This window comes from Pezoporus occidentalis, unplaced genomic scaffold, assembly GCF_034315485.1.
Source record: "Pezoporus occidentalis ecotype Australia unplaced genomic scaffold, CSIRO_AGI_Poc_V1 ctg83, whole genome shotgun sequence".
NCBI lineage: Eukaryota > Metazoa > Chordata > Aves > Psittaciformes > Psittacidae > Pezoporus > Pezoporus occidentalis.
This window is the reverse complement of record NW_026916192.1, coordinates 3,591,524-3,619,017: the sequence shown is the minus strand read 5'-3', so window position 1 is coordinate 3,619,017 and position 27,494 is coordinate 3,591,524. Positions and strand designations below refer to the sequence as shown.

The 27,494-nt window shown below is 38.1% G+C and overlaps 1 protein-coding gene across 13 annotated transcripts in view; it reads right to left on the bottom strand.

Moving 5' to 3' along the window:
* Positions 1–24,694, bottom strand: part of CTCFL (CCCTC-binding factor like) — a 37,925-nt gene extending 13,231 nt beyond the window's left edge. For 4 of the 13 annotated variants that reach the window (XM_062604122.1, XM_062604120.1, XM_062604121.1 and 1 more), the window contains exons 1-13: positions 24,544–24,692; positions 18,987–19,150; positions 15,877–16,005; positions 14,661–15,170; positions 13,466–13,679; positions 11,614–11,784; positions 11,034–11,167; positions 9,353–9,473; positions 8,642–8,791; positions 6,786–6,946; positions 5,983–6,165; positions 5,119–5,239; positions 2,397–2,491 (exon numbers count right to left, since the gene is read on the bottom strand). In XM_062604122.1, coding sequence (XP_062460106.1) covers positions 2,433–2,491; positions 5,119–5,239; positions 5,983–6,165; positions 6,786–6,946; positions 8,642–8,791; positions 9,353–9,473; positions 11,034–11,167; positions 11,614–11,784; positions 13,466–13,679; positions 14,661–15,017 — 1,671 coding nt within the window. In that variant the 5' untranslated portion in view covers positions 15,018–15,170; positions 15,877–16,005; positions 18,987–19,150; positions 24,544–24,692 and the 3' untranslated portion in view covers positions 2,397–2,432. Of the gene's footprint in view, positions 1–240; positions 1,983–2,396; positions 2,492–3,697; positions 3,811–5,113; positions 5,240–5,982; positions 6,166–6,785; positions 6,947–8,641; positions 8,792–9,352; positions 9,474–11,033; positions 11,168–11,613; positions 11,785–13,465; positions 13,680–14,660; positions 15,171–15,876; positions 18,921–18,943; positions 19,151–24,543 lie in introns of those variants that run through there. The other 9 variants (XM_062604125.1, XM_062604126.1, XM_062604118.1 and 6 more) reach the window with 9 other exon arrangements.
* Between the last annotated feature and the right edge of the window lie 2,800 nt (positions 24,695–27,494).

Here is a 27,494-nt window from a genome sequence, read left to right as displayed (position 1 = left end):
TGTTTTAAAAGATATTAATATATGCATACTGGTCTAAAATATATTAATAACATCATCAAATTGTCGTTGTAAAATAAACACCTTAAACCACAGTGATGCAAATTCTTAATCATGAAGAACCATCACTATTTGTGTTTAAAAACCATGTGACCACTAGAAAGAACTCCTGAAAAGGTCATTTCTTGATTTCCAAAGGGACACATTTCCAGCTTCTACCTACCTGAATAATCACTTTGCAAGTTCAGAGTTAACAAGATTTTTTATTATTACATTCATATTTCACTCATGTAGTCTGTTTAGATGTCAGCACAAAATCAGTTTATTTCCAACAATTCAATGAACAATGTATATGCAGAAAACTGATCAAATAATTTACAACTTCTAAAATTAATTTTAACAAAGAAATATGCTGCTTGGAATTTATGGCATAAATGGAAACAGCGCAACAAGAATAAAGTCAACAATAGTATTTAAGCAACTATCATGGGGAAAAATATTCTTAAATCCTGTGATAAGGCAGCCAAAACAGATTATTAACTTTTTAAAACTGGATAAATATTACCATTATGAAAGCAGAACCAGTAATCATTAACCTTTATGAAACACTTGAATAACACAATGAATAAAACCAAAGAATAATTTTGATAAATTCAAATACACAGACTTCTCAGTGATTGCTACAAGCATACTCTACAAAACTGACTGGGGTTTCTATTACTAAAGTGGTAATTCCTGTTCATCCAGTTGATTGAGCTGATTAAGGTCTTGATGAGGCCTTTTAGTGTAGAGTGGTCTGTATCTTCTGAAACTGGATCATTTACTCCTGTAAGACAGCAAGTATCTCTTGCTAATACTGACATTAAGAGATACTTAAGACACTGTGAGACAGTTGAAGCTCCTAAGCACGGTTTGAGTCATTTTAACAGCAGAACAGCTGCTGAATTTAAGTTATCCCTGTAAAACAGGCATGTAGACACATTACCAAGTATAGGATAAAGGTGTTAATTTACTATACTAACTGGAAAAAAACTAAACTTTCATTTTTATGAGACTTTTCAAAGTAGCAAAAGTTAAAAGTTGCAGTATTCAGATGTCAAACTGCAGTTCACCTGGACTGCAAAGCACAGAGCAGAATTCACTACCCCCAACCACATCAGTGTAACTAGCATACATAGCTTGCTCTACACGCAACCCCAAACCATTTCATATTGGTCAAATGCAGTAACATATTTATAATGAAGTTAAACACAGATGTGAATCTTGAAATTAGTATTTTACTTATTTACTTGTTATATGCTGAAATATTATTAAAATTGGTAGTAATGTTAATGCTTACTTATAATGAAACATAAGAATAGCAGCATTAGAGATGAATACTTTAACAGTAGTTAAGATTTTATGAATAGGCTTCCAAGTATTAATTATAGATGACAAAAAATGAGGGAACAGTGCATAAATGGCAACCGTGATAATTGTAACTAATTATAAAAATCAATAGTACTTACTCTAATTACTCTAACTATAGTAATTAATTAAGCAGTAAAACCAGTAGTTCAAAAGCCAGTTGAGAATTGTATGTGACAATTAAAACTTCCCTGACTTTTAAACGTATTGTAAACATGAGCTTTCCTATATAATACAAGTATGTTTTATTGAAGACCTAATTAAAATCAAAGTCATGGGTGTGTTTTGGATCTAGTACTAAATGTATGATCACAATCTTACATGGCAGCACTTGCAAGAGGCTATTTAAAGGGGAAAGAATGGTGAAAAAAGCTGCTCTCATCTGCACTTGAAAGCCAGTCAGGTTAAGGCGACAGAAAGCTTTGTGTGCCCAGAAAGGGTGGTTTCTGACACCAGCACACACTGCTGCTGCTTCATTTTTGTCAGGCAGCTCTACATCTGTCCAGCTAACTGCTCTTAGTTTCCAATTAGATCTGCATGCTAATCCAATGCACCCCACAGCTATATGGTTGCTAGAGCTGAAATAAGAGAGAAGAAAGAAAATTATGTGAAGACCATGGGGAAAAAGATAGGACAGGCAGTGTGATCTAGCCATGAAACCATACCCTAAAGTCTGTGGGAACTGAATACCCCAACAAGAAGCCAAAATCTGCTTCTGCCACTACTTTTCATGCTGATGTAAAACTAAAGGAAGTCTTCAGAAGAGAATGAAATTACACCAATTGAAAACCACTGGGAAAGGCAAATGGAACTAATAACATCCAACAATTACTATAACCAGTGGGCAAAAACCCCAGCTCTTTTCTAGAAAAAAAAAATAAAAAGAATTGTATTTTAGCATTGTGAACTCTGTTAGAAACAAGAGTGTTTGCAGAAAGGAGATTCAGTAAGTGTTCCTTGCATTAAAAAATCACTGCCTTTCAGATGCTCACCTCAGGAAAGTACTGAAGTTCACGCAGCTCTCAATTCTATACAGCTACTGAGGAATAAACTTGCTTCAGATCCGCAGGCAATTCTGTGAGCGAATCTGGAAGTAAATGCAAGGTGAAAGAAACCTATCTACCTTTCCACAAATTATTCTGAAATATAGCTATTTTTTTCTCATTCTGTTATTACATATATGTAATAAAACTGGTGAAGGTTCCCTGTAACTTCCACCCTTTGGCAGTGTTATTTAGGTTACAGAGTAACAAGAATCAAAATGAGCACAGAAAGGCTTCAACAGCTTTCAACCAGCATCTTTTCCAGCTTCCTAATTGGACACACTTTGAACTGCTCAGTTACAACCAGTGAAACGAGGAAGACCAGAGTCTATTCATGCATATTTGGCCATCATGTTGAGACTCCATTTCATAAATCACTTCAATTTTCTGTTCTCAGAGTTGCTGTTTCTATCCCATCTAAAACACGAACAATCTTACTGGAACAATATTGACTCTTCCCAATAGAGAAATCTTGTAAAAGAAAACTCAAACAAAAAAATCATTGTGGTGATTAACCAGAAAGACAAGTAAATATTTCAATAAATTTAACAATATATAACAGCATATCTTTTATCCTAGTTTATTTGGAGAATGAATGTATTTTAGGTTGACTATCACATTACAAGCCATGTTAGTGAGTAGTACCCATGGCATTCTTATCAGGGGAAAACTATTATTTAACTGGAAAGTTATACATGCATTTTGTATTTTAATGTTTGGTTACAGCAAAGCATTGACGGCATCAATCAGACAAGTAATCTTTTGTATAGCCACATACAGGATCCTATAGGTCCCTGCAAGTTGTATAAGAAGTGAAATATATACTTGCAAATGTCAACTTTGGGGAAAAAAACCACCTGGAACCAGCACAGACATTCCTAATATTTGTGTAAGTCAATTAATGGACTCAGTATTTGCACGAATCACATCTAAAGACACATTATCTTAGCTCCAGGAAATCAAGCTTCGAGATGAAGGTATCTGTAAGATACCAAAAAGAAATTGTTTGCACGTAGCAAAACATTAATAAACAGCAAAATCTAATTATTGCAAAAACATAAACACTGCAGCTGTAACACTTCTAACCATACCATTACAGCCTTACCAGTGAAAACAGAAGTGTCAATGCTAATGTAAACTCAGCTGCTGATATATATTCATTAGATTCAGAAAAGCTCCAACATTTCTTCTTCTATGTCAGATTTTATCTGTCATCAGCCACAAATCAGTGTAGATACAATAGGATATACCAAAATGTAAAGTTTCAGGACACCTAGGACTTAGATATATCTCCATTCTTGTCTTTTCCTCCATAAAAATCACCTGAAGAATGTAGGAGACTACTGTGGCTTTCAAACAGCATCTGGGAAGCAAAGGGGCAAAAAAATGACAGGATATTCTGGTCAGGCAGAGCTATTTTTTGGCCTTGGTGGCCCTGAAGGTGACCTCAGAAACAGGTAACCAACTCTCACCCTGCAACAATGCAGGGACTCAGCATTAGATCAAACACACAAAAGGAAGGCAGGATGCAAGAGGATACAGGGCTCCTTGCCCATGCCCTGACCTGAATATTGTATATTGTGCTTTGTGTAACTCAACAGAAATGCCCATAAATGAAATTATGAGTAGACACCTCCTCTGGGTTAAATTTAAACTTTAAAGTGAACCTGATATACTATCACTGCATATGTGGTGACAGGCTAAGATTTATTTAAGGGAATTAAAAACCCCCAAAACTTATGATTTGAGAGTTGAAAATAAGACAAAACAAATGATTTTATCAGGAATGCACTAGCATTACCCAAAGGCACACCACTTACTGCTGCAGAGACAATCAACTGACCAATTATTCTACCATCACAATCTGCCAAAAGCTGAACTTACTTTCTGGGAATCTTAACCTAATGACAAAAGATGAGGAAGCAGAGAAAAAAAGAGAGAAGGAAAGAGATAAATAATGGACCATCCTTTGGTTTATGTTGAAGTTTACAGAATAAATGCTCAGTGCTCAAGAGCTACCCACAATGAGTACCGCTAAGTAAGTACAAATGAGTTTATGATTGCACAGACATGCTGAACCAAGAGCTCTATAAACCAGCCTGATCACTTCTGCAGTATGACAGAAGAATGACTCTAGCTATTTAAATCAGTAGTATTTTTATCATTATTTGATCACTTTCAGGTCTAAGTAGAAGAGAAAGAAGATGAACAATTTCTTTATTACAATGTGCTACATCTTTTCTGATTAACATGCAATCTGAGTTCTGAGATTTGAAAGTTTTCCGTTTGGTCTGTATTAAAGAAGTATATTATAAATTAAGAAAACTCACTATGGCTTAAGTCAGTAAATTATGTGCTTCATCCTCATTTATAAAGGCAAAGGGAATTTGTAAAAGGGGAAAGAAAACCACATTTGCAAGCATTGCTAAGCAGGGAGCATAGGAAGTCATTTGCAGGAATAAGAGAACAACAGTCCCAGAATGGGTACCTGAGCAATGACCCAAATCAGAGGACGAGAATTTCTGACACACAATGAAGTATTATTCCATTATTAGCACTTAAATTAGCTTCATTGTGAAACAGTAATTAAGCAGCAGGGAGATTCAATGTCTTAGCCTTTTATTCTTGATTCTAATTTACATGATTAAATTCTAACTTATTCGCTGATTACCTTGTTGCTTAACATGCTTTTGGTTCTCATGGGGTTTATTTTTGTCCTTGCTTCTTTTTCTGGGTGTAGCAGTTTTTGCCCTCACTAAGCCACAAGTTTCAGCATGCTTATGCATGTTATCCTGTTAGCATAATGAAGCATAAATATATGAATCAAATATTAATGTATGTAAGCAATTTAACACACACAGAAAAAAACAAATATGGTTCTGACAGAAAAATTCTGGAATGCTAAGTGAAAGGCTGACTTAGTTAAAAACTTCCATAAAACTCCTGAAGATTTTCCAAATTATATATTAAAATTCTGTTTAAAGGAACACTGCCATTTGGTGGGTATAAATCAAGCATCTAATTTTCTGGTTCCTGGATAAACAATAAAGTTTTACATGTAAAATCGGTATGTGGAAAAAGGCTATTTTTACTTCAGCAGTGTGCACAGTTAACCCCAAAGCAGAGATACGTTCTAACTGCATATGGCTTTGAAGTGAGTAATAATATCTTACTTTCCTTGCTGAACTGGTTCTAGCACTCTTTCTTTTAAAATTCGTACCTCCACACTGCCTTTTGATTCATTTTAAGAAGAGTACTGTATTAAACATTCAATACTGAATTCCACAAACCAGTAACAGACCTGAAAAGATTAAGTAGCATATATTTTCTACCTAAAGGAGAATATAAAGTTCTTTATTAATCCCCTAATGTAAGGTTTGGGAAAGAAAACAAACAAGTTTTGCTGGCTTAGCATTAAGGAGTTAACATTCCTGCCAGTACACTGGTTTTTACTCTCAGTCCTTCCTGACAATGTGATCTGCAATACTTAGCTAAAGATAACTCCACTGAGATTCCTTAAAAGGAAGTATCTTACTCGGAGTGAATAGCCCTTACCACATTTAGGGCATTCATAAACTATAGGCTTAATATGAGAATCATGGTGCTTCCTAGAGTGAAGAGTAAGAAGCTCCTTTTGTTGAAACGTTTTGCTGCAGCACAAGCAAGCAAAGGGCTTCTTCCTAGTATGGGTTCCTTTATGTACAATTAAGTGTTGTTCCTGAAACAAAGAAAATACCTCTAACATACCTATCCAGCTCTGAGAGTTCAATAAACCACACAGGCACACAGAGGAGTGCAAGGATGTTGCACACTCCTTAATTATCCTCCACTGTAAGCAGATACTGAAGTACACACTAGGATACTGCCCACTGACTTGGAGAACCTGAGACATTTTTTCCTAACCTTAGTGAAGTTAGCAGAGAAAATCATCAGAATGGAACAATGGTACATTCCAACATACCAATGCCAAAGATGTTCTATCCTAAATGTATTCTTTAAAAAAATTACAGTTCAGACCAAATTTATTCTGTGACGCTACCGAAAATCACATTTAAGGCTCAAATATTACAGTTTGTTCCTATCATAATGTCACTGAAAGTGATTTATGTTACTTTGTACTTCTAAGCAGTTCATGTACAAAAGATTTATCAAGAAGATAGCCTCAGACTTTACAGCATTTCAATTTACTGTTATTTGTGAACCATTTATCTTGCAAATAAACATAACTACACCATTTTAGTTAGACTGCAGTCACAGAAGTTTTTATCTTAAACACAACCCCAAAACCCCACCTTGCCAAACTCTCAACTGAGTAAGCAATATTTTTACAGTGAGTACCTGTTTACATGCATAGCTGCACTGATCACATTTGAATCTTCTTTCATTTCTATGAGTCTTCCTGTGCTGAACAAGAGCATAGCGCTCATGAAATACAGCTTCACAGTCACTGCATTTAACTGCCACTGCCATGTAGGAATGCAGATTTCGTAAGTGGACACCTGAACAGTTACACAAAGCAATTAATTTGTATAGTAAATTTTTAATTTCCAGCATTTTGAAGAAGACTTACCCTGTGCATAGCCCTGAGTAATGTGTACATTGTAGAGGATATACAAAAAAAGAACTTTGTGTTCTCTGCAGTAGGAGTAAAATTGCAAAAAAAAAAAGCAATTTTTCAAGGAAGTTTAACTGAGTTGCAGCAAGATGTTGTAACTTTACAGAGAGATTTAGCAGTTATGAGCCTCTTACTGATTTCCATGGAAAACATTTAACAAATCAAATCCTTTTGAAAATTCCAGTAACTGGCTGCTTTTGTCTACACATAAAATTAATTTTAAAATGCTACCCAAAGTAGTACTTACAGTATTAAAATGAACAGTGCAAAAAATACATGAACGATGAGATTGTATATATATAACACTTCTACCTTCAAATACTTAACAGACTTCAATAGGATCTTTATTTGAAATACAAATAGATGCTAAAGACATCTTTGTATGTCTATTTTTTTAATATAGCTATTTCATTTATTTCTGTAAACTTAAAATTTTATATAGGTTTTGTTTGCCTTGGTCAGCTATATTGCCTCAAATACAGCAAATATGCTATAATTCTAAAACACTGGTTGATTAATAAAATTCTTATCTGTACAAAACCTTTTTCTTCCTAGAAAAGATGAATTTGCTTATGAAATACATGGATAAGGACAACTTTACTGGTACTTGAAGCAAGTGCTGTCCTAAAGAAGAGTAATTAAAAAATTTCATATATAAATCCTTAGTAAATTGCTTGTATTTCAAGAACTGTGGTTTGTATGAGAAAAAATTTCAATTTATGTTCTCAAGTACAATTTTAATTTATACTCTCAGTTTGAACCTCTGCATAGAGAATGAAGATGAACTTATGCAGTGGTTTGTTCTTTGCACTCTGGAAAAAGATCCCAACTAGCTAAGAGACATTTGAGTTTATTGCATTACCATCCACGTTTCACAAGTGTTATACAGCTCAAAAATAATCTTTGATATCGATGCAATAGGATTTAGAATTCTAAGAATTTTGAATACTGGAGGAATAGTAAAAACATTTTCTGATGAACCAATGAAGTCAAAATTTAACTTGCACTTTACTAACAAATGCTATTACATGTACTTCTTTAAATTACAAGGACAATGCACTCAGCAACTAAACATACAGTTCAATTTTAGATTAAAAGGTAAAAGCTGATTTGGCATATGCAAAAAACCCATATATACTGAAACATTCAATCTGCTTTAGTGTCTCATATAGCTAGATGCATATATTCATTTTAACTAGAGCTGAGAAAGAAACAGAACGGGAGAACTGAAATGGCTTAAAAATCTGACTGTTTTCTGTGGCTTTGAGGAAAAACTTCATTACAACCTGGGCATGTATCTTCGTGAGGTACATTCTTACTGAAAACCGTAAGGTCACAATGCCACCAAGTATCAAGCAAAAAACCCCAAATTAAGGAAATTAGCACATCAACCACAAGATGTCACCACATCTCCTTGCAGGAGGAACTTACCTGTAAAACAACGAATACATTTTCTATAGAAATATTTTGTAATGATACCAAGTCATATGTAACATATTTGGTATCGTTGCAAGCAATGAAAACGAAGAGATTTCACCTCTAATTACCTCTACAGTTCAATTTTTTACTTTAAACTCACCCAGGTCACTTTTTCGCGCAATAAAGGCACTACAATGTGGACACTTGTATTTTGGCACATTTTCTCCATGCTTCTGTAACATATGGATTTTCATGGTACCACTTTGAGTGAATGTGGACTGGCAAACATAACATTCATAGGGTTTTTCACCTGTAAAATACATCTTATAATAACATATGCTTAGAAACGCCACTCATTTGCTACAAATGCAAAATTGCCACGTCTCAACATCTGTGTTCTAACAGTAACAGTCTTCAGACCAATGAAAATGTTACTGTTAGTGGGCAAAACACAAAAGGCTAAACAAGTTTAAATAAGTTTACATAGCTGATTAGAATGCAAAAACTTGGCTTCCAGAATCTGTGAGTCAAGCTGATGAAACATAAAGCTATTAAAATTCTAAACTATTAATGAGGAATTATTTTAATTATCTTCTACTCTGTCCTGAATATTTAATGTACAAAAATGCAGAATTATCCTCAAATGTGCATGGAGAAAGTTTACAGCTGTAACAACGTCATAATAAAAGTGAATCAACACCAGCCAATCATAATGGTAGAAGAGAAAGAGGGAAATTATTTTCTTGCCTTTCTTCCCCCAAAAGTCATATAAATATAATAAAAAAAATAATTTTGATGATGAATATCATCAAGAATTACATCACGACTGACAATTGACTCAGTCTACCTGATCATTACATCAGAGTCCTACCTGAATGAGTTATCATGTGCCTTTTCAGTTTATATGCATCTTTGCTAGCATAACTGCAAAGTTCACAGGCATAAGGACGTTCTCCTGTATGTGTGCGAACATGTCGTTTCATTTTGCTTGCCTACCATAAAAATAAGAACATTTCTGCAGTAACACACTGGACACCCAAACAATTAAAATACAAGCAATTTTACACAACACGCCTATTGCAATTTAAAATAATCCATCAATCCCAGAATTAATGCTCATCCAGCCACCCCTTTTTTCCTGTACAATCAGCCTGGTGTGGTTTTAGGTAACGCTTGTGTATTCCCCAAATGATCTTACTTTCGTATTTAGTGTCAACATAAACAAAAGGAGAAATTTCATTAGAACATAAAAGCTAGGATTTTTAAAGGCGATATCCACTACTTTCAGGTTACTTGGATATGTCACACATGAAATTCTTTGAAAATATCAGGAAAATAAATGAAAGACCAAACTCATTAACCAAAGGCTGTGCTCACCATCAAGGGACAATGAAGCAGTTTAATTGCAAATTCAGTCCACTTTTTAATACTGTTCTTGTGACACATTCTATATAAATACTGTAGGCATGCAAGCTAAAATTAGGAGTTACCTAATGTTCTAATTCCTACATTTATAAACATATATGAACTAATGAACTCTCTGCTAGACCCATTCAAATCTACGACACTTAAATAAAATTAAACATGATTGCCAATCTTTTCTATACCAAAGTCAAATTGTATGCATGGTATTACTAGGGGGCTCCTTCAGCTCTCCTCATTCAGGTAAAGCTTACAGCAGTATCAGTGAGAGTTCCACAACAGCAATGAGTACTGAACACTCATTAAAACAAGGAAAATAATGGGAGACTTTAATACAAACTGAAAAGTTTTTTTAAAGATGCAAGCCATCCAAGATCTAATTAGTAAGGTAAGTTGTGTGGAATAAAATTCAGGCTTGCCTGCAGCTTTAGATTTGGACACAGCACATAAAAACTTTAGATACTGAATATCCACGAAACTGACAGCGATTCAATCACAGATAACCATGACTGTGATTCAATCATAGGTACATCACTGAAGGCCTATTTTTCCCAGTGAATCCTTAGGCAGTCACTAACTTTTTTATTGTAGATTAAGAAAATTTCAGCTCTGTAAAAAACCCCAAACATCAGCAAGCATTTAAACATAACACATGAACTTCATTTTAGACATTAGCCGGTTTTGTCCTACAGTACATAGAATGACACGTACAGGAGAACTTCTGTAGGATGCTTTTGCATGATCAAAGTAATACAAAGACATTATTGCCTAGCAGCAATTTTAATATAATAAAGAAGAAAACACGCTTCAAATGTAATTGGTTTAAAAAAGCTAAATAATATTGTGCAAGTTTGGCTATTCTTCCTAACTCAGAATGCACATGTACATCTGCATCACGAGCCAAGTATTAATACTGTAAGTTGACATCTGCAACTACCTCTGTAATGTATTGAGTTTATTTCATATAGAAATCTGACAGTAAGAAAAGACGATACATGACAGTACAATATATGCACAGAAACTTCTCAAGGTTAAAATCTAGCAAAAATGACAGAAGTTGAAGTGCGTTAATATCTTAGTACGTGAAAGCCTACAAACCGTTCCAAAAGATCCAGAAAGGCTGTACTTACTTCTACACTAGAATATTTACACAATGAACACTTGAAAGGTTTTTCTAAGGTATGCTTGTAACGCCTGTGTCGTGAAAGCTCACTCCTGGTCACAAATGCCATATCACAGTCACTGCAGTTATAGGGCCTGGTCCCTGTAAGAACAGACCATTTCTTAGAATTTTATTTATCAACACATCAGTATGATTTGTCTGCCCTAATTATCATGCACAATTTTTTACCAGAACTTTTTCTGAGTTTCTGAATTTTATGTACTATATACGTAAAACCATAAGTTTATTATAAACACAATTTATCAGTTTGTTTCATATGGTTATATAGCAAACTGAAAACATCACAAAAAATTTTATTGCACACATGGAATCAGACACAACAGAAGTCAACATTCAGTTAACAAAAATTATTAGGAAAGTATTTAACAGAATAAATTAATACATACACAGAGAGTTACTAACTATAGACCATGTCTTTTCAGTGTAGAACTCCAAACAAAATCAGAGCACAAAATGACCACAGAATACAGCCCTAAGACAATTTTGTAGATAATACGTAAAATGAAGTCTTTCCACATGTTAGATACCTGTATGTACATTCAGATGGTTATACAGGAGAGTAGCTGTACGAAAAGCCTTAAGGCAGAGGTGACACACATGAGATTTCTCATCAGAATGGGTTTTCACATGATGATTAAGACTTGATATTCTGAGTGAGGTGAATGTGCACAAATCACAGCGGAAAACTTCTCTTTCTCCTGTGGGAAAAAACATATTTAGATTATATGAGCCACAAAATAATGACTTCTTCAAAAAATAGTATCGATTTCATTATTGTTCCTCTACTTTGGGTAAGACTACTTTGTACTTCTACATAAAAATACAGAATTAAAAAAAAATTAAGCTGACAGATAGAAATTATTATATCCAAGACTTAAGTGATTTGCCCCAAAAAGTAGCGCCACACATTACTGATACAGTTTAGAACCTAGCCCCAAGAAACCTAACTCCTAATCAAGCTCTCACCTCCAAGACAGGATGAAACTTCCTCTCTTGATAGCACCAATAAAATGTGCTTCATCACGGCAATTACAACCTGGGCAATATACTTCCTGGTGACAACTGTATATTAGTACTAAGCAAGCTTGTTCAAAGATTTGGAAATTACAAGTTAAGCTACTCTCAGCTTTCTGATAGTCCTGAATCCATAAAGTATATGTAAAAAAGATCATGACATAAAAAGCCTTTTTAAAATTATTAGTTGAATTCGAGGAAAAAAGATCAATTCCTTGAAGAAGTCAAATAAAGTTATGCTTTCTGGATTACAGAACACGTCCAAGTTCATGGCATAGCCGTAATGAATTTCTTTCGAATTTAGTAAGTTAAAAGTGAATGTGTAACATTTTCAGTTTTGAAGAAGATCTGAAACTGCAAAATGGCAAATATGTCATATTCGAAGAGCCTTTCCAGAACAGTTGTCTCAGCTCCCAAATGTGCTCTTTGCAATGATTTTCATGCTGAGACCAAAATGTATTTTATACAATGCTTTACACCACACAGAGATATGCAGCTAACACTTCACTTCAGTAACAGCAAACAAAAACACTTTATGGTTATTTATTCATTGTGGATTCATGCCCACACAGAACAACATTGTTAGCTCTGTTAAAGCTGCTCAAATGTGCTTCCTATAAATGCAGCAACTAAAACAAGGGGCATTAAAAATTTGTACAACATCCATACTTTAAACAACCTCAGCCAAGATACCTTAATATCCAGATACTACGACACACGTTTACAGACTCTTCAACATTACTGATGTCATCCAACTTTTACAGTACACACACACAGTTTCTAGGGAAACAGATGCTTATGATTCCCTTCTGAGTCAGTCCTTAACTTATGCAACACACTGTTATGTTCCTAAAATCTGAAATCAGCCATTTTCTGTTACTTTTACTCAAGTTCTGGAAGATACCTTGCTGACAGGCATTGATATTTGCCCATCACCCTCAACCAGCAACTTGAAACCACTCTAAGCTCATCCATAGCCCCCCAGACAAGCACATTTTGAAGCTGAATGATGGAATTAAGGAAGACTAACTAAGTTAGTAGATTTATTCAAAGGCAGTTATACAATATTAACTTTGAAATCTCCCCAAAGGATTCAAATACCACATACTGTTCAAAAGACCATTAAATTCTAAATGCCATCCAAAACGTCTCCCCTGAACACAGCACAGATGACATCAGCTTAAACCAGCTCTTTTATCAAGTAAGGTTGAAAGGTATTACGCCCTCTTCCAAATTTCCATAGAATGTTAAGATGAAACCTAATCTAAACACTGTGAATATTTGCTATAAGATTTCAACCTCACTTAAAAATCAAACTTAACATGTTATCTAAAAGTGAACTACAAGGATTGCTAACTTTTTTACCTTTTTTCTGATGTGGAGCACAAATCTGAAATTCTGGATTCTCAGGATTTCTCACAGCTGCTTGTTCTGATGGAGTTGCATGTTTCTGCTCTTTACCTTCATCACTTGGGTCTGATAAATCATCACTGGCTTTGCAGCTCCAGCTCTTTGTTTCCCCAAGAGTGAAAAGAAGTTCCTCTACTCCCCCCACTTCAGATGGTGTCAGCTGCTGGACCTTACTTTCAAACGCAATTACATCATTATCTCTGTCAATCTGTTTTAAAAAGTTTTACAACTTTGTTAATCAAAGCCAGTGGCAAAGCAAATGAGCTACCAACAAAATACAAGATACTCATTAATTCTGATTTTTAGCTTTAAGTACGATGGGTAAAACTGCAACAAAACCCAAACTGTATGTAACATACAGCTGCTATGTCATATAGCGAACAATTACTATAATTGAGCCCTAGCTCTTTAAAATTTTACATAAACTTTCAGAGCATCATTTCAAGATTACAGCACTGAGAACATAGAAACTTGTGTCCTCATTTTTTAAAAAGAATTTCATTTCAGTGCATTTACCTTTCAAAAGAAAACAAGCAGAAAGTATGTGCTCAATTTTTCACCAAACACAGGACTTCTGCAGCCTAACTGCAATGCCTTCTTTGTCATACGGCAATTAACAAGGTTGTGATACTTTCTGCATTAAACTTAAATATGACCATACTCAGAAATTAACTAGGGTAGTACATGAATTTTCAAACAAAAAAACAATTATTATTTTATTATAAAACCAATAGCTAGCACAGGATAAATACCAATGTTTGCATGTCCTTTCAATGAAATGCATTTCAAATGAGATCATATTACACATCCAGCTTTAACAATGACTGCAGTATTGTACTACTGCAGAATAAGGGAAATTGTCTAATACTACTTAAGATATCTAGCCTGTCAAACGAAACAGCACCAAACTGGTGAACTGAATTAAAAACTCGTCTGAATTTCAACTGATTAGTTATCTAAAAAGGCCAAATTTTTAGTCTGCCTTTTTAAACATGGGATGACATTCTAAAAAGCTGTACAAAGGATTAGATACTTCAGTTCAACAAATCTGAATGCCTAGAAAAGATAATACTGAAGTCAGAACCGAATCTGTGATGCTGCCAGCTAAGAGTTAACCTACTGCCATCTTCACCACATCCAGGACTCGTACCTCAATCAGTAGCATGTCTGGTGGTTTCCCTGTTGGCTTGCTTTCTGAACTAATTGCTTGCCCTTCTTCTTGTAAAACATTACTCTGCGTCAGCCCTAAGTCACAAAACACAGAGACCCCTTCCCGCACGCTTATGGCCATGCCTGCCGGCACGTTGCACAGCACGGGCTGCAGCACAACCGCCCCAGGCAGCGCTGCCACGACCATGCCATTCTGCGGGTGGGCACTTATCGGGCAGATGCCCTCCAAGTCCTCCTCCTCTGTGCTTGGACACACTGTCTGTAGGGTCAGCAAGTGCTTTCCATCCGCTTCAGGAAACAGGGACCACTCTGGGGACACACTCGCCCCCGCCTGCATGTTGAGTCCCCACTGTGCTCACAGGTGCTGCTCCTCTCCTTCACTTGGGTTTTCCTGTCCCCATCACTCCCTTCTCTCAGTCTTTTTTTCTACACCCCGTAGTTTGGGGAAAGGCTCCAGCAGCCCTAAGGCCACATACACTGCCGAGTGAACCTGTTCAAAAGGCGAAGGTTAAAAATGAGGGCAAATCACAGGCTTTCAGGACAATGCCCTGGACCTGCCTCACACTCCAGCCCTTGAACACCTCGCTTCCTGGCCCCCGCCGCCTCACTGGCAACCCACAGAGCCTCCCGGCGGGCCCTCACCCCTTCCACCTCTCCCTGCGCCTCCGCCCCGGGCTCTCCCCAACCCAATCCACCTCCCTGCCGCCGCCCTCCGGCCTCCCGCAGGCGGCTGCGCTCCAACGGCGGTGTGCCCAGCCCTCGGGGTGCGGGCGGGCGAGCGAGCAGCCGCGGCGGCGAGCGAGGCCGGTGGAGACGGGGCTGTGCACCTCGGCATGGCCGCCCCGCGCACCCAGCGGGCAGCCGGCCCCGCAGCGGGGATCCCGCTCGTGGGCAGCATCGCCCGTGTGGGGGGGGCTGGTTAATTCCGCAGGAGGCACATGGAGGAACCTCCAGCGGCCTCTCCGTGCAGGGCCCGTGCCCGGTGCTCAGCAAAGAGCCCATCTCCTCGCTGTGAAAGCGGGGGTGGTAGGCAGCAAGGCCTCCTGTCACAGCAGCCTGCCATTTTGTCACACTCGAGCCCTCGATGATGATCTCTCGGTCTTTAATTGCAGGCCCTTAACCTTCTGCTCCCACTTGGCTGGAGACCACGGCGCTGAGCTCAATTGGTTTCCCCACTTGCAAAGTATTTGAAGTACCTCCCATGTTTCTCTCGCAGAAGCACTTCATCCTGGGTGCCGTGTCACTGGAGTGGTGCTGAAGAGCGGGCTGACTGCTGGTGCCGCAGCACCGCGTACCCCGGGAGCTGAAGTGTTCCACAGAATTGGCTGAAGTAGGCTTGCAGAGGCAGTAGAGCGATACATAAGCATCATTATGCTCTACTTTAGGCCAGGATTGGTTATTCAGTGAGAACAAGAAGTTTTTAGACTTAAAAGACTTCTCCAAAGACATTGTAAAAATGTCTTTGAGGTAAACTTGTATGATTTTAGAGACTTACCATTTAATTTTGTGTACCCTTCTAGACTAGCAATTTCCAACTGTCAAACATTTTATAAGGCTGACACCATTAATTTCTATTATGCACTAGTGCAAAGTACATATTTGGAGCTCTATCACTAAATACTAGTTCTGTGTGTAGCAAAGTACTGTACATTGCGCAGTGACTGTAGCTCAGTGTGGTCCAGGTCCTGCTAAACTGTGTAATGAACTTTAAACAAAACCCCTGAGCAACCTGTGGCTTTCATTGCCTGTGTAAGTAACACATTAAAACTTGCATTTGTGAAATATCCTTAGCACAAAATAGGAACAGATGCTGCTGGCCTATTAGTTGTACCATCGGACAAGGGGGTGTTTTGGACAAAGCCAATATTACATGGTGTATTTCTGGTTGCAGTTAACATTTTTGGGTACCCAGGAGCCAAGTGCCCCTTTTCCATGGTCATTACTCTTTCTGTGTTGTGGGTGCCTGAGGGAGCAGGCCTATATTGTGCTACTGGAAAAACAAGTGATTCTGGTTACTGCAAAGGATGCAGCTGTGAAAAGTACATTGGTGGGGTCGCTGTAACAAGTTCTAAGAGTGAAAAATTAAAACTTCTGTATCTTGATAAGTGAATCTCATAACAAGCCTGTTTTTAGGTCCCTGACTTTACTGGGCCTTATCTTCAGAGACAGAAAGTTTCTGCAACTCCGATAAACACCCTTAACAATAACTTCACCTATCCACAAATCTGTAGAATCCTAAGTGCAAAAAGAATATTATTTTTTTACATGTAATAACTGCAGATTAGTCACAACTATTACATTACTTGGAATCAACACAAATCCAAAGCAATTATTTAAGGTTGAATACGTATTCCAGCAATTTAGGGCTGATATTTTAGTTAGATACCGCATTATTCATCATCTACAGAATCTGTGGGCTCTCAAAACCAAAGAACAGGATGCAGAATATGCAATGTATTCACATAATTATGCTTTTGGTGACTGTAGCCAGAGATTATCCTTCTTACACATTTCTGACTCCTTTCAAGTTGCTATGTATACTGTGCAATTATGATAGTTGAAGAGCACTGAGGAAAAAAGGTTGTTATAATAATATATCCTCCTTTAGGAAATTTTAATGAGTTTTTATGCATTAGAACAGTTGTAAGCATCCAAGAGCTGTCCTGCTTTCTACTTTTGCATTAGTAATACCAGCAACATCCATGCAGCTACAGTTAAAGGTCTGTCATTATTTCCATTATAAACTAATATTTTCAAGGATTTAGAACTTAAATATAGAATTCAGTTAATTTTCATTGACTTTAAAGGCACCACTTAGATCAGCAATCTGCAACTTCAACCACTTTCTAATTACACCTTGACACAATAGAAGTTAACAGCTCCATAGTGGCCGTTAGGGTCTATTGTGTGTACAATCTCCAGTTACCAGTGCTGCCTGCTGCATCATCTATCTCTAACCGCAATCAAGTTTTTACCCTCTGCTCTAAAGGCTGTATTTCTTTCTAACAGATCAACAGTCTCCATGAAAAAAAACCTGTCCTGAAAAGAACAGAGGACCTTTTTATTTTATAAGTCATATTGTGGGAGTAAACATTATTGTTTGTTAGGCGTATTTTATAAAGAACATAAGGAGTTTAATGTAAGCACATTCTCTTATGCTAAAAAGTAATGTTACATAAAGAACCAGAAATCAGCCACAAAATAACAGATAAATTGCTGGTAAGACTCTACCAGTGCATGGAAGTAAATGCACGGACAACTAAAATCCTAAATCAGCAGAGAAAATTCTACTCTTGGCTGTACTAAGGAAACACAGCAAACCTTGTTCCAATCTGTATTTTTCTACCCAAATATAAGCAGTGCAGCTGACTTTTTTTAATGAGTAAAATGTTGGATTATCTGTTCAGATTATCAGTCTGAAATCTGAGTAATGCCTTTTATAATACTTAAGATGCTTAATGCTGTTTAGATGGAGCTGACTTTTTTAAAAGCTCCATTATCATGTACACAAAGCATATTTGACCTTGAAGGTAGTTCAGTTTTCAGTTTTATTTCCTTCCTGTGTTTTAGAAAATCACTCTGGATGACTGCAGAGGCTGTATAACCAACCTCTACTGCATATGCTTTGCATCTCCATTTTCCTAATATAGGTCCTAAACTGCAGTCCTCTGATGCCCACAGAAGCACTGCCATCAGTTTAAGTGGGTTTGGAATTAAGCCCAGAATACATAACTATGTGAAGCAATAAGGTGCAATTTATTTACATATTTTTGACCTGTCCACAAAACTCCGAGTATATCAGCACTGTTGCAGTAAGCTTGAAAGAGAGAAAAAAAAAGTACAAGAAAGACCAAATCCAAAAAAGCCAAAACAAATAAGTCCCAATTTAACCTCTAATACTAATAACTGTTTCATTTGTGATACTCCATCTCATAGTTGAAAACCCCATTCTTCTCCAGAACATGACTCCTGTTAGTCTATGAGAAAACCCAGTCTTTGTTGTGACTTATTTTGACAGCTTTAATACAATTTTCCACCTGGCATCTGGAAAGTTTTCCATTTTCACTTTTCTACAATGTCTCACTTTTGTTTCCAAGTATATGTCGCATTCACACTGCACCTGTCATAGCGGTATCTATGTGTCTTAACAACGGTCTGAAAACATACACGCCTTTCCTTTTGCCCTTACACCAGGGACAATTGCTACCTTCATCACCTGTTTTGCAGTGAGATATTGGCCTACTAATAACAACAGTAGCTAACCTCCTTAACAGCATCATCTGTTTCAGAGGAAGGAAGAATACACCTTTATAATCCTCCAATTCATGGGGCTTCTTTTAATGTTGTTCAGTTTATGGAGTTGTAGTCACTAAATGAAATCTTTCTTCTGTGCTTTCTGGTACTGTTGTCAACTTGTCCTTTTAGCGTCCCACTTGCATACATAGAGCACTTCTTCAGAGACACCAAAAGCTTGAATTAAAAAAAAATAAATAAAGGAAAGCATGTCAGCTAATGAGCAAAATTAAGTATATAGATATATATATTATTTTGTATGCTCTTCTAAGCAACTCAAAGTTGTAGATTCAGGGTTAACTTAGTGCTTCAGTGCTGACCTGGAGGTCACAGGTCACAGACACAGTCTGAATTTCAGAAAAGGTACTGATCACTTGGAAAGAAGAATATTATTATTATTTTTTCTTTTTTTGATTTTGCCCCCAGGCCTCCAATTTTGAGGTGGAAGCTGCAGTTTATTCTAGCAGACATTGGGTACAAACTGGAACACAAGAGGTTCCACTTAAACTTGAGAAGAAACTTCTTCTCAGTGAGGGTGACGGAACACTGGAACAGGCTGCCCAGGGAGGTTGTGGAGTCTCCTTCCCTGGAGACATTCAAAACCCGCCTGGACACATTCCTGTGTAACATTATCTAGGTGTTCCTGCTCCGGCAGGGGGATTGGACTAGATGATCTTTTGAGGTCCCTTCCAATCTCTAGCATACTGTGATACTGTGATACATCATTAAGGATTGAGATCTGACTTGGATTTCTTGTCTACCAAAGAGAAGACTAGTCTCTGGTCCCCATCTCCAGTCATATGAAAGCTAGTCAGACTTCAGACCCAGCGACAGAGCTGTCTCAGAGGCACGGTGTTGGACTGTGGCCATTTGTGCATGATCAACTAGATTTGGGCTGTGCTTAAGGAATGGGGAGAGCTGTGCTTTATTCTCTCTCCAGTGCTCATCCTGACTCTGAAAAGGCAAATCATCTCTTTAAATATGAGTGGATCTTGTAAAAGAACCAAAGCAACTTATATTAAGTTAAAAGGCTGAATGGTCTTAAGTATTGCTCTTAAGTATTGCCTATGCTTTTAAAATCCTGCTCCACGCTGTCAATGATTATAATTATATATCATGACAAAAAAAACCTGACAAAAAAACAGGGCATAAGACCATACAGATGTGGGATATATAAAAGGGGAAGTATTTAACGGACTTATTGGAGCTGAAAGTACCAGGGATAATTGATTGCTTAGACACAACTCAGGGAAGTGGTCTAAAAATTATTAACCATAATTGCAATTTATCTATTAACCATTTCATTTAACATCATGATATGTTTAGAAACAATTCCGCCATCCAGTAATGTACCACTGCTTGTGGCAAACAGCAGATTTGCATGCCTGAGTCTGTTTGGAAGAAGGTTTACCTGAGAAGCACATTACTTCTTCCATTTCACAAGACATTACCATGGTTATACAGTTAAGTACACCTCAGTGACTTCTACTGTTTTTGCAGAATACTCTTTAATCTGAGAGATAGCAAAGAAAGTTTTAAAGACAACTCCCCTTAGTTAGTTAGTAAAGGTTTCTGCTGCTGTTTGTGCAAAGGTCAAAGAGTTAAGTGTTTAAAAGGCCGAAAGTTTTCCTCTTGTTTTGACTAAACTGGAGGAAACGTGCTGGAGCTGTGCAAAGTTTGATTGCCAAACACAAAGTGAAGATACACAGTGAGAAAAGATAGTAAAGGTTTAACCCAACTGATGTAAGAAACAAACTCCAAGGATACCCATGTTTCCTTGCTTTTATCACACTGTTAATCTTTAATCACGAAAACAGTTCTGAGAACAGCTCTTCGTGCACAGCTAAACAGACATCGTTGCTTGGAAGTTAATAGGATCACCAGGGAATGAGACTATTAAATCATTGTCCTAATAAATCAATGAGTTAGATGTACAGCCCAAAGGAGTTCAAATTCTGCTTCCACGTGGATATGCAGCAAGTGCACATTAAACCTTGCAAAATCAGCAGTAAGGAGTCAGTTGGTGGGTTCAGAAGAGCAGTGGCTTCCCATGGAGTTGTTTTCCAGCTCAGATAACAAATTGGCATGGGTGCTAAAAGTTTCTGAGGAGCCCGAATCAAGCTTCTCAATTCAAAAATCCAAAGAAATCAAGAAATGGCTACAAAATCTAAGGGCACATTTAAAGTCACTTCACTGGCAGCAGGTGATTGAGTCCCTGATATTCATCAGTAGGGATGTCTTCAATCTTAGTCATCCTCACATCTCCAAGATGACAAAATGCCTAGAAATGAGAACAGCAAAGTGACTTGTTTTGTGAATAATGGTAATTACTCTGTTCAGAGCAGCCTCTACAAACTTACAGTCTCTTGATCTGATATTCATACCCTTCTTTTGTTCTGTCTTAAACAAGGTCTCCCAGGCAGAGAGTATTTATGCTTCATCCAAAATAACCAGATACTGCCTTAGTGCTATTGCAGTGCAAATGCCTGAACAATACAAGGTTAACAAGCAAGTTACTTATTTTAATTGCAGAATGCCAGTTGGTTGCTAATCATTTACACATACTAGTTTAAGCTCATGTATAAGAAGTTCCTCTTTACGTAAACAGTATTCATATCCATATGAATCATCTGAATCAGTAAATTTGGAGATGGGTACAGATGGTCAGTTAACAGAAGCATGTACAGCACAGTCAGAATTCTGTCTCCCTTAAAGAAAAAAAGTATGATCTCCAGGGCCCAGCTGAACCCTCGACCTCTTTACTGAGTGTTGTTTGTAGCAAGAATCATACTTGTAGCACTTGTCTGGAAGGAACCATTTACACTGGCAAAACCAAAATGCTTTTACATTGTGAAAATGCCATTACGGTCCACCCATCTTGCCTTCCTCCTTTTAGAAATGTGTTAAGCCTAAGTGTACAGTATGTAGGATTTCACCTGATCTGTTAACACTTGCATAAGGCTTTTCCAGTAAACACAGGATCTGTTTCAAAGGTAACTGGTTTTTTGTAATGTTGATTTTCCTACAGCCATAAGGTTCAAGAACCAAAAGGTATGTAGTGCTTGACATTGGCACGTTTGCTTTCTGAACTTTAGGTGTAGCCTGGCTTTTATTTCTGCACAGTCAGCTTCTCTATTCCCGTTGTCACTTTCAGTGTTACAAAATGTTTTAAATATTCATCAAAGCTATTTTCCTGAGAAAAAAAGTATAGAACAAATTTCACTTGAAACAGAAAACATGGTTCAGCCCAAGTTGGTGCTTTTGTGTTACTGTCAGAGGAGAAAAGAGGTTATAGTAAAAGTTTTTAATTTCAAATAAGAACATACATTACAATAACCTAGAGAGGACCCAGTAGGGACTACCTGTGGCACACATGTAAAGATGAGATAATGATCTTGACTAATTAAACTCCTCTGGCCAGAAGCTATCAACCTAGGAAGAACGCACAAGAACACAGAGAAATGGGCATTATCACTTCCCAACGTCCTTCTGTTGGAACAGTAAAGGCTTGGAGATGCCCATTTACATGTCCAAAGTCAAATGGGAAATCCATACCAGAAGTGGAAACAGAAGATAAACCTTCTGAATCTGCACCCATGCTTAGTGGATAAAGCCATGCTTCTTTAAGGAAGTTGGCTCATGAAGGACATACAGAACCATGTCCAGTGGGTCAGACTGCATGTAACAAGGGAGAATGAAAACGGCAAGAGAGACAAAAGGCAAATGGAAACATTTAAGTAAATGACAAAAAAAAACATATTCATGGTCAAGTAGACAGAGCTGTGTAACCGTGAAATGACAACTGACAGTAGAGTGCTGCTAGCAAGCAAAGGATAGCAGAGAAATAACAAATGGCATGCAAAAGGAAGGAGTGAGAGGAGCCAAGGTTATCTCATCCTAGGAAAAAAAAAAAAAAGTTTAAATTCTAAAAGGTGCTGCCATGCTATTTCCTAAGGCCTGAGGAGGTGAAGTCTCTGTAAAAGGGCACAGTTAGCAGAACCCTAGTTACCAGCAGAAAGCCAAGGACTGCTCTTGAACAAGAGTTTGAAACACCTCCTGCTTCTGGAAGCTGTGTGCAAGGATTTGTCATTTACCCCCTCCACAGGTACGAAGCAGGGAGCCCTTGACAGCTGCAAACACGCACCTCTGTGGGAAACAGATTTCACTGCAGCAAGGGTCACCATTTCTATTTGCAGAGCTGAATCTCGATGCCATCTGGGCTTTGTCTGACTGAGCAGAGCAGATGCTGCAGAGGTGAAGGGAAACAACCTTATGCTGACTGTTTTCCACTCTGTTCAGTACAGTTTGTCCCCTTCTCTCCTGGCTGTGATTCTGCATCCAGCAAAAAAAAAATTACAAAATGCAGTAACCATGCAAAAATCATGCTCATGTTCTTACCTTTGTACTGGTAAAGTCAGTCAAAGACCTGATGGGCCCAAATTTTCCATGTGCCTGTTAAACCTTCTGCAGCAGATGAGAAGAGCTCCCAAGTTCACACTTGACAGGATTACACGCACCCAGTCGCTGGTCAGGTATGAGTGGCTACAGAGCCCTGTTACATTCACACTGATCCCTGATACGAGTTTTGTGAAAGATGACAGTGCTCCTTCAGGAAAGAGTCTCCACATTAAAGTCACAGCTCAGGAAGCAGCAACTACTTCTCAAGGTTAAATCTACATTGATCAATCCCATCTCCAGAGTTTATGAGCTGGTGCAAGAGAAGGATGAGCAGTGAGTAACACGCTGCTCAGAGCCACTAATTGAGCAAATGCCATCAATGGGTAACTGCTTGCACCTCTGCATATAGGGTGCTGTCTCCTACCAGAAGCTCAGGTGCAAATTTGAGGTCCAAACTAAGTGTCTTGTGTTGTTGAGAAGGGTCACCAGCAAAACAGGAGGTAATTAAGTCCTCAGTATCCTTCATAGGTGTCAAGGTACCTCCCTAGCCAAGATTCCAGCTTGTACTCCTTACAAGAAAAAATGGAAGAGACTCACCTCCCCAGTGACTGTGACAGTGTGTCAGAGCCTGTAAAAGTGAGCTTGCAAATACAACAACAACAACAGAATAAATAGTTCCCTAGCCAAAGCAGAACGACAATCAAGAAACCAGTGTGCCTATGGTATATAATGTCAGCCTTGGCATGTACTGTGGCACAACCAGGACTGTCCCTAAAATACAGCTCAGGATTGAGTGCTAGAGCTGATACTAAACTAAGCATCAAAAGTTGGTGCCTTTCTTCAGAGGCCATAAACGTGCACTAATGTATGTTCCCATCTGCTGAGATTTACTTCCATTTGGCTTGGGAAATTTTAATGTGTCTGTTGTCAAGAGGAAAATGCTGGACAGACTAATGAAAGTATATTCTGATTGTGCTAAATCTGTTTTCTCCTTTCTCATTCCTTGACCATCAGAAAAGCCATTTAACTTTGAAAACAGGCAAAAATGTTACATCACCTTAGTGATCCACAAACATTATACCTTACAATATGCCCAAGACAAATAGTATATCATTTTGGTTTGGAAAGGAGGAGGTAAGAAGAAAAGCACTGTGCTCCCAGTTTGCTGCCACCTGTTCTGCCTGGTCACAGAGGTTCAGTCTCATTCAGTGCACGAGGAGGGGAGCGTGCAGCACGTGTGGCCAGAGCCCCAGACCTCCTGCAGCTGGGTCAGTGCCGAAGAACTGCTTGCAAGAAAAGGGGCTGTGAAGCGGAAATACCACACAGGGCTGTGCAGGGTCTGGAATAAACACTTGGCTCAGTCACAGACTCTTTTGCAACTGCAGGCAATTTGCACGGTTCATGTTTTCTTCTGGCAATTGAAGGAACAGTCCCTGCCCTGGTCTCTGAGCGGTACACTTGCAAGGACTGCCCTTGGACCTGCGCTCGTGCAGCATTCAGTTCGGCAGCAATTGCAGCTTGCTCAGTACCAGCTGAGCACAACTTCACAGCAAAAATAACAATCAAGAAGCAATGTTCTTCCATTAGTGGAATAGCTCAGAGAGTCTTTTTAAAAATCTACAATTTTATAACAAAAATACCTAAGTGCAAACTCTTTGGAGGTGACAATATGTAGGATAATTAGCAATGGGAGGGGAGTAGAATTTCTGAGTATTATTATATGCCATTAACAACTTTAAGATCTTTGTGCTTTGTTGCACCTCGTTCAGTAGGGATGAGTTAAGCTTTCTTATGATGCTTTTTTTCTGAGCAGCTAAGAACCTTTGCATTTATTGACTGGGTTCCAGTAAATCCGTAAAAGTCAAAGTGCTCAAAACCTCTATTTTGAACAGGCTGAATAGTGTCCATCAACGCAAACCTTCTAAAAACACTCCTTTTAAGGCACTTGTTGAACACTACCATCTGAAAATGTCAGATTCACACACATTTAAATAATTTGACAGCTTCCAAGGTGACACCTGATGAGCATCACATTCAAGTGTCAAGAAGCGCAGAGAAGAAGTGCCAAAAAAGTTCAATCCGAAGAAATTGTATCAGCTATTAGATGAGTATAATACAGTTAGCACTAAAAAAGTTTTTACATTTAAATGGAAAAATAAACTTTACATTCAAGACAATTTTTAAGACCTTTCATTGCCCCCAGGCCATCTCCCATGTTTGTCACTAGCGAGACCCTCCAGAAAACTGTATCCAGAAAGCAGACAAATACATGGCAAACAGCAGTACACGCTGGTATTGGGTGAACACCTCAAGACCACTGTAACTGAGTCACTGGAGATGCTACTTCTGGGGTGTTATTTTTGTGGGAAACACAGGGAGTTCTGATAGTTCATTATCTTCAGATTAAACCTTTAATGCCTTCTGTTAGGTAACTAAAAACGGAATCTCTAAATGAGAAGATTCTTGGATAAGATAATCTTGGCTCTGATTTGCATATGCTCCAGTTATTTCATTGCACCAAATACTACACGTGTTTTATATAGGGGCTTGAGGCTTACTGTGTGTTTGTGATATGCTTTGAGATCCTCTGATGGGAGGTGTTACCTAAATACAAGTAATTTAATGCTTAAATGTCTAGAATTCCCAGTGGACATCTGCACTCAAGCCCTGCTGCCATCACAAATGAAAAACATTTGGAATCCTTAATGTGATTTTTAATGGACATATGTTCACAACACAGTGCCACCAATTTGGCATATTAATGTCTTCTCAAGAGAAGCCCACAGTTTGTATAGCAAGATTGTGGGAGGTTAGGATTGCAGTGTGAGAAAATTTGCACAACACCTGCCTGACTATAATTTAATTGGCAGAAATTAATGCTCTGGGGTTAGGGATTTTTTCCTCCACTCAAAACTGAAGAGACACTAGGAGAAATCCTGCTATCTTACACTGTCATATTTAAGCTTTTATTCTGACTCTACTCATGCTGTAATAGGATCATTATCTGGTCTACTCTTTTCAGAACCATTGCTGGTTTACTTGTGGTTGTTATTTGTGTATAATGACTTACTTGGCCATCAGGAAAGACTCGATATTTTTGTACTTCACGAAAAAGGGGTCTGCTTAGTATTACTTAAGATTATGCCCCATTTTATTTTTAATGAAGTACTTAATGAAAAGGAAAACAGTTGGCCAAAATATTTCTGATCAGTTCCATCAGCAGTACCGTATGCAGACTCAGAAGAGAAACACCACTGTTGTCATTATTAAGTTCTCTGTTTTTACCTTTGCTTATGGCAGAGCCCTGAAACAGTCTTTAGCACCTCTTAATCCTACCAGGTTTTTGTTTTCCTTTTCAGGAATATTTGGCCTTGCAGTGCATCAAGGACTGTTTCTTCCCCTTACATTTACAAAACATAATAAAAACCTTTGCTGGAAAGGTAGAGGATTCAGTCCCAATGTTCCTGCAGTGTGGATTCAGCTCTACAATGCTTTAGACTTCCAAGGCAAGAAGGAGAGCTGCAATCCTGATGGTGCTGCTTTGCCAGACCTGGCTTTTCAGGGCTTGCAAGTCACTGCTGGTTGCCTCAGCAGAAGCCTTGCTGGAAACATCTCATTGAGTTCACAGATCTGAGAGGGTGGTGAATTACTGAATATCCTTTATATAAGATACATCAATTCCGTTGCTTTAAAAAAACTCCCTGAAACTTACCTAGGATTCCCGTATTTCCTGTTCTACAAGCTGTCATTGACAATATTTTACGTGCATTGGTGAAAGCCCCATTAACATAAAAACATCAGGTTGGCATGAAAGCACCACTTCATCCAGGCTCAAGAGCTTTGCTGGGCCTGGGTGTAAGCAGAGATGAAATGGAAGCAGGGTTATTTCTACTTTATCTGAACTACTTCATTCTTCACACACCCAGACTGCATGGACAAATGGACAAGAAGATCAGCCTTTCTTTATGGGCATGATGGTCTAAAATGGAGCAGGAGAAGGTAGAGAACTGAAAGACAGGCAGGCAGGAACAGCTAGAGGGGAGACCTCAAAATATCTTGACCTCACTCTCTAACCCTCAGAATTAGAGGAGTAGTAGTGGCTATTGGTATTGTATACTGCCAC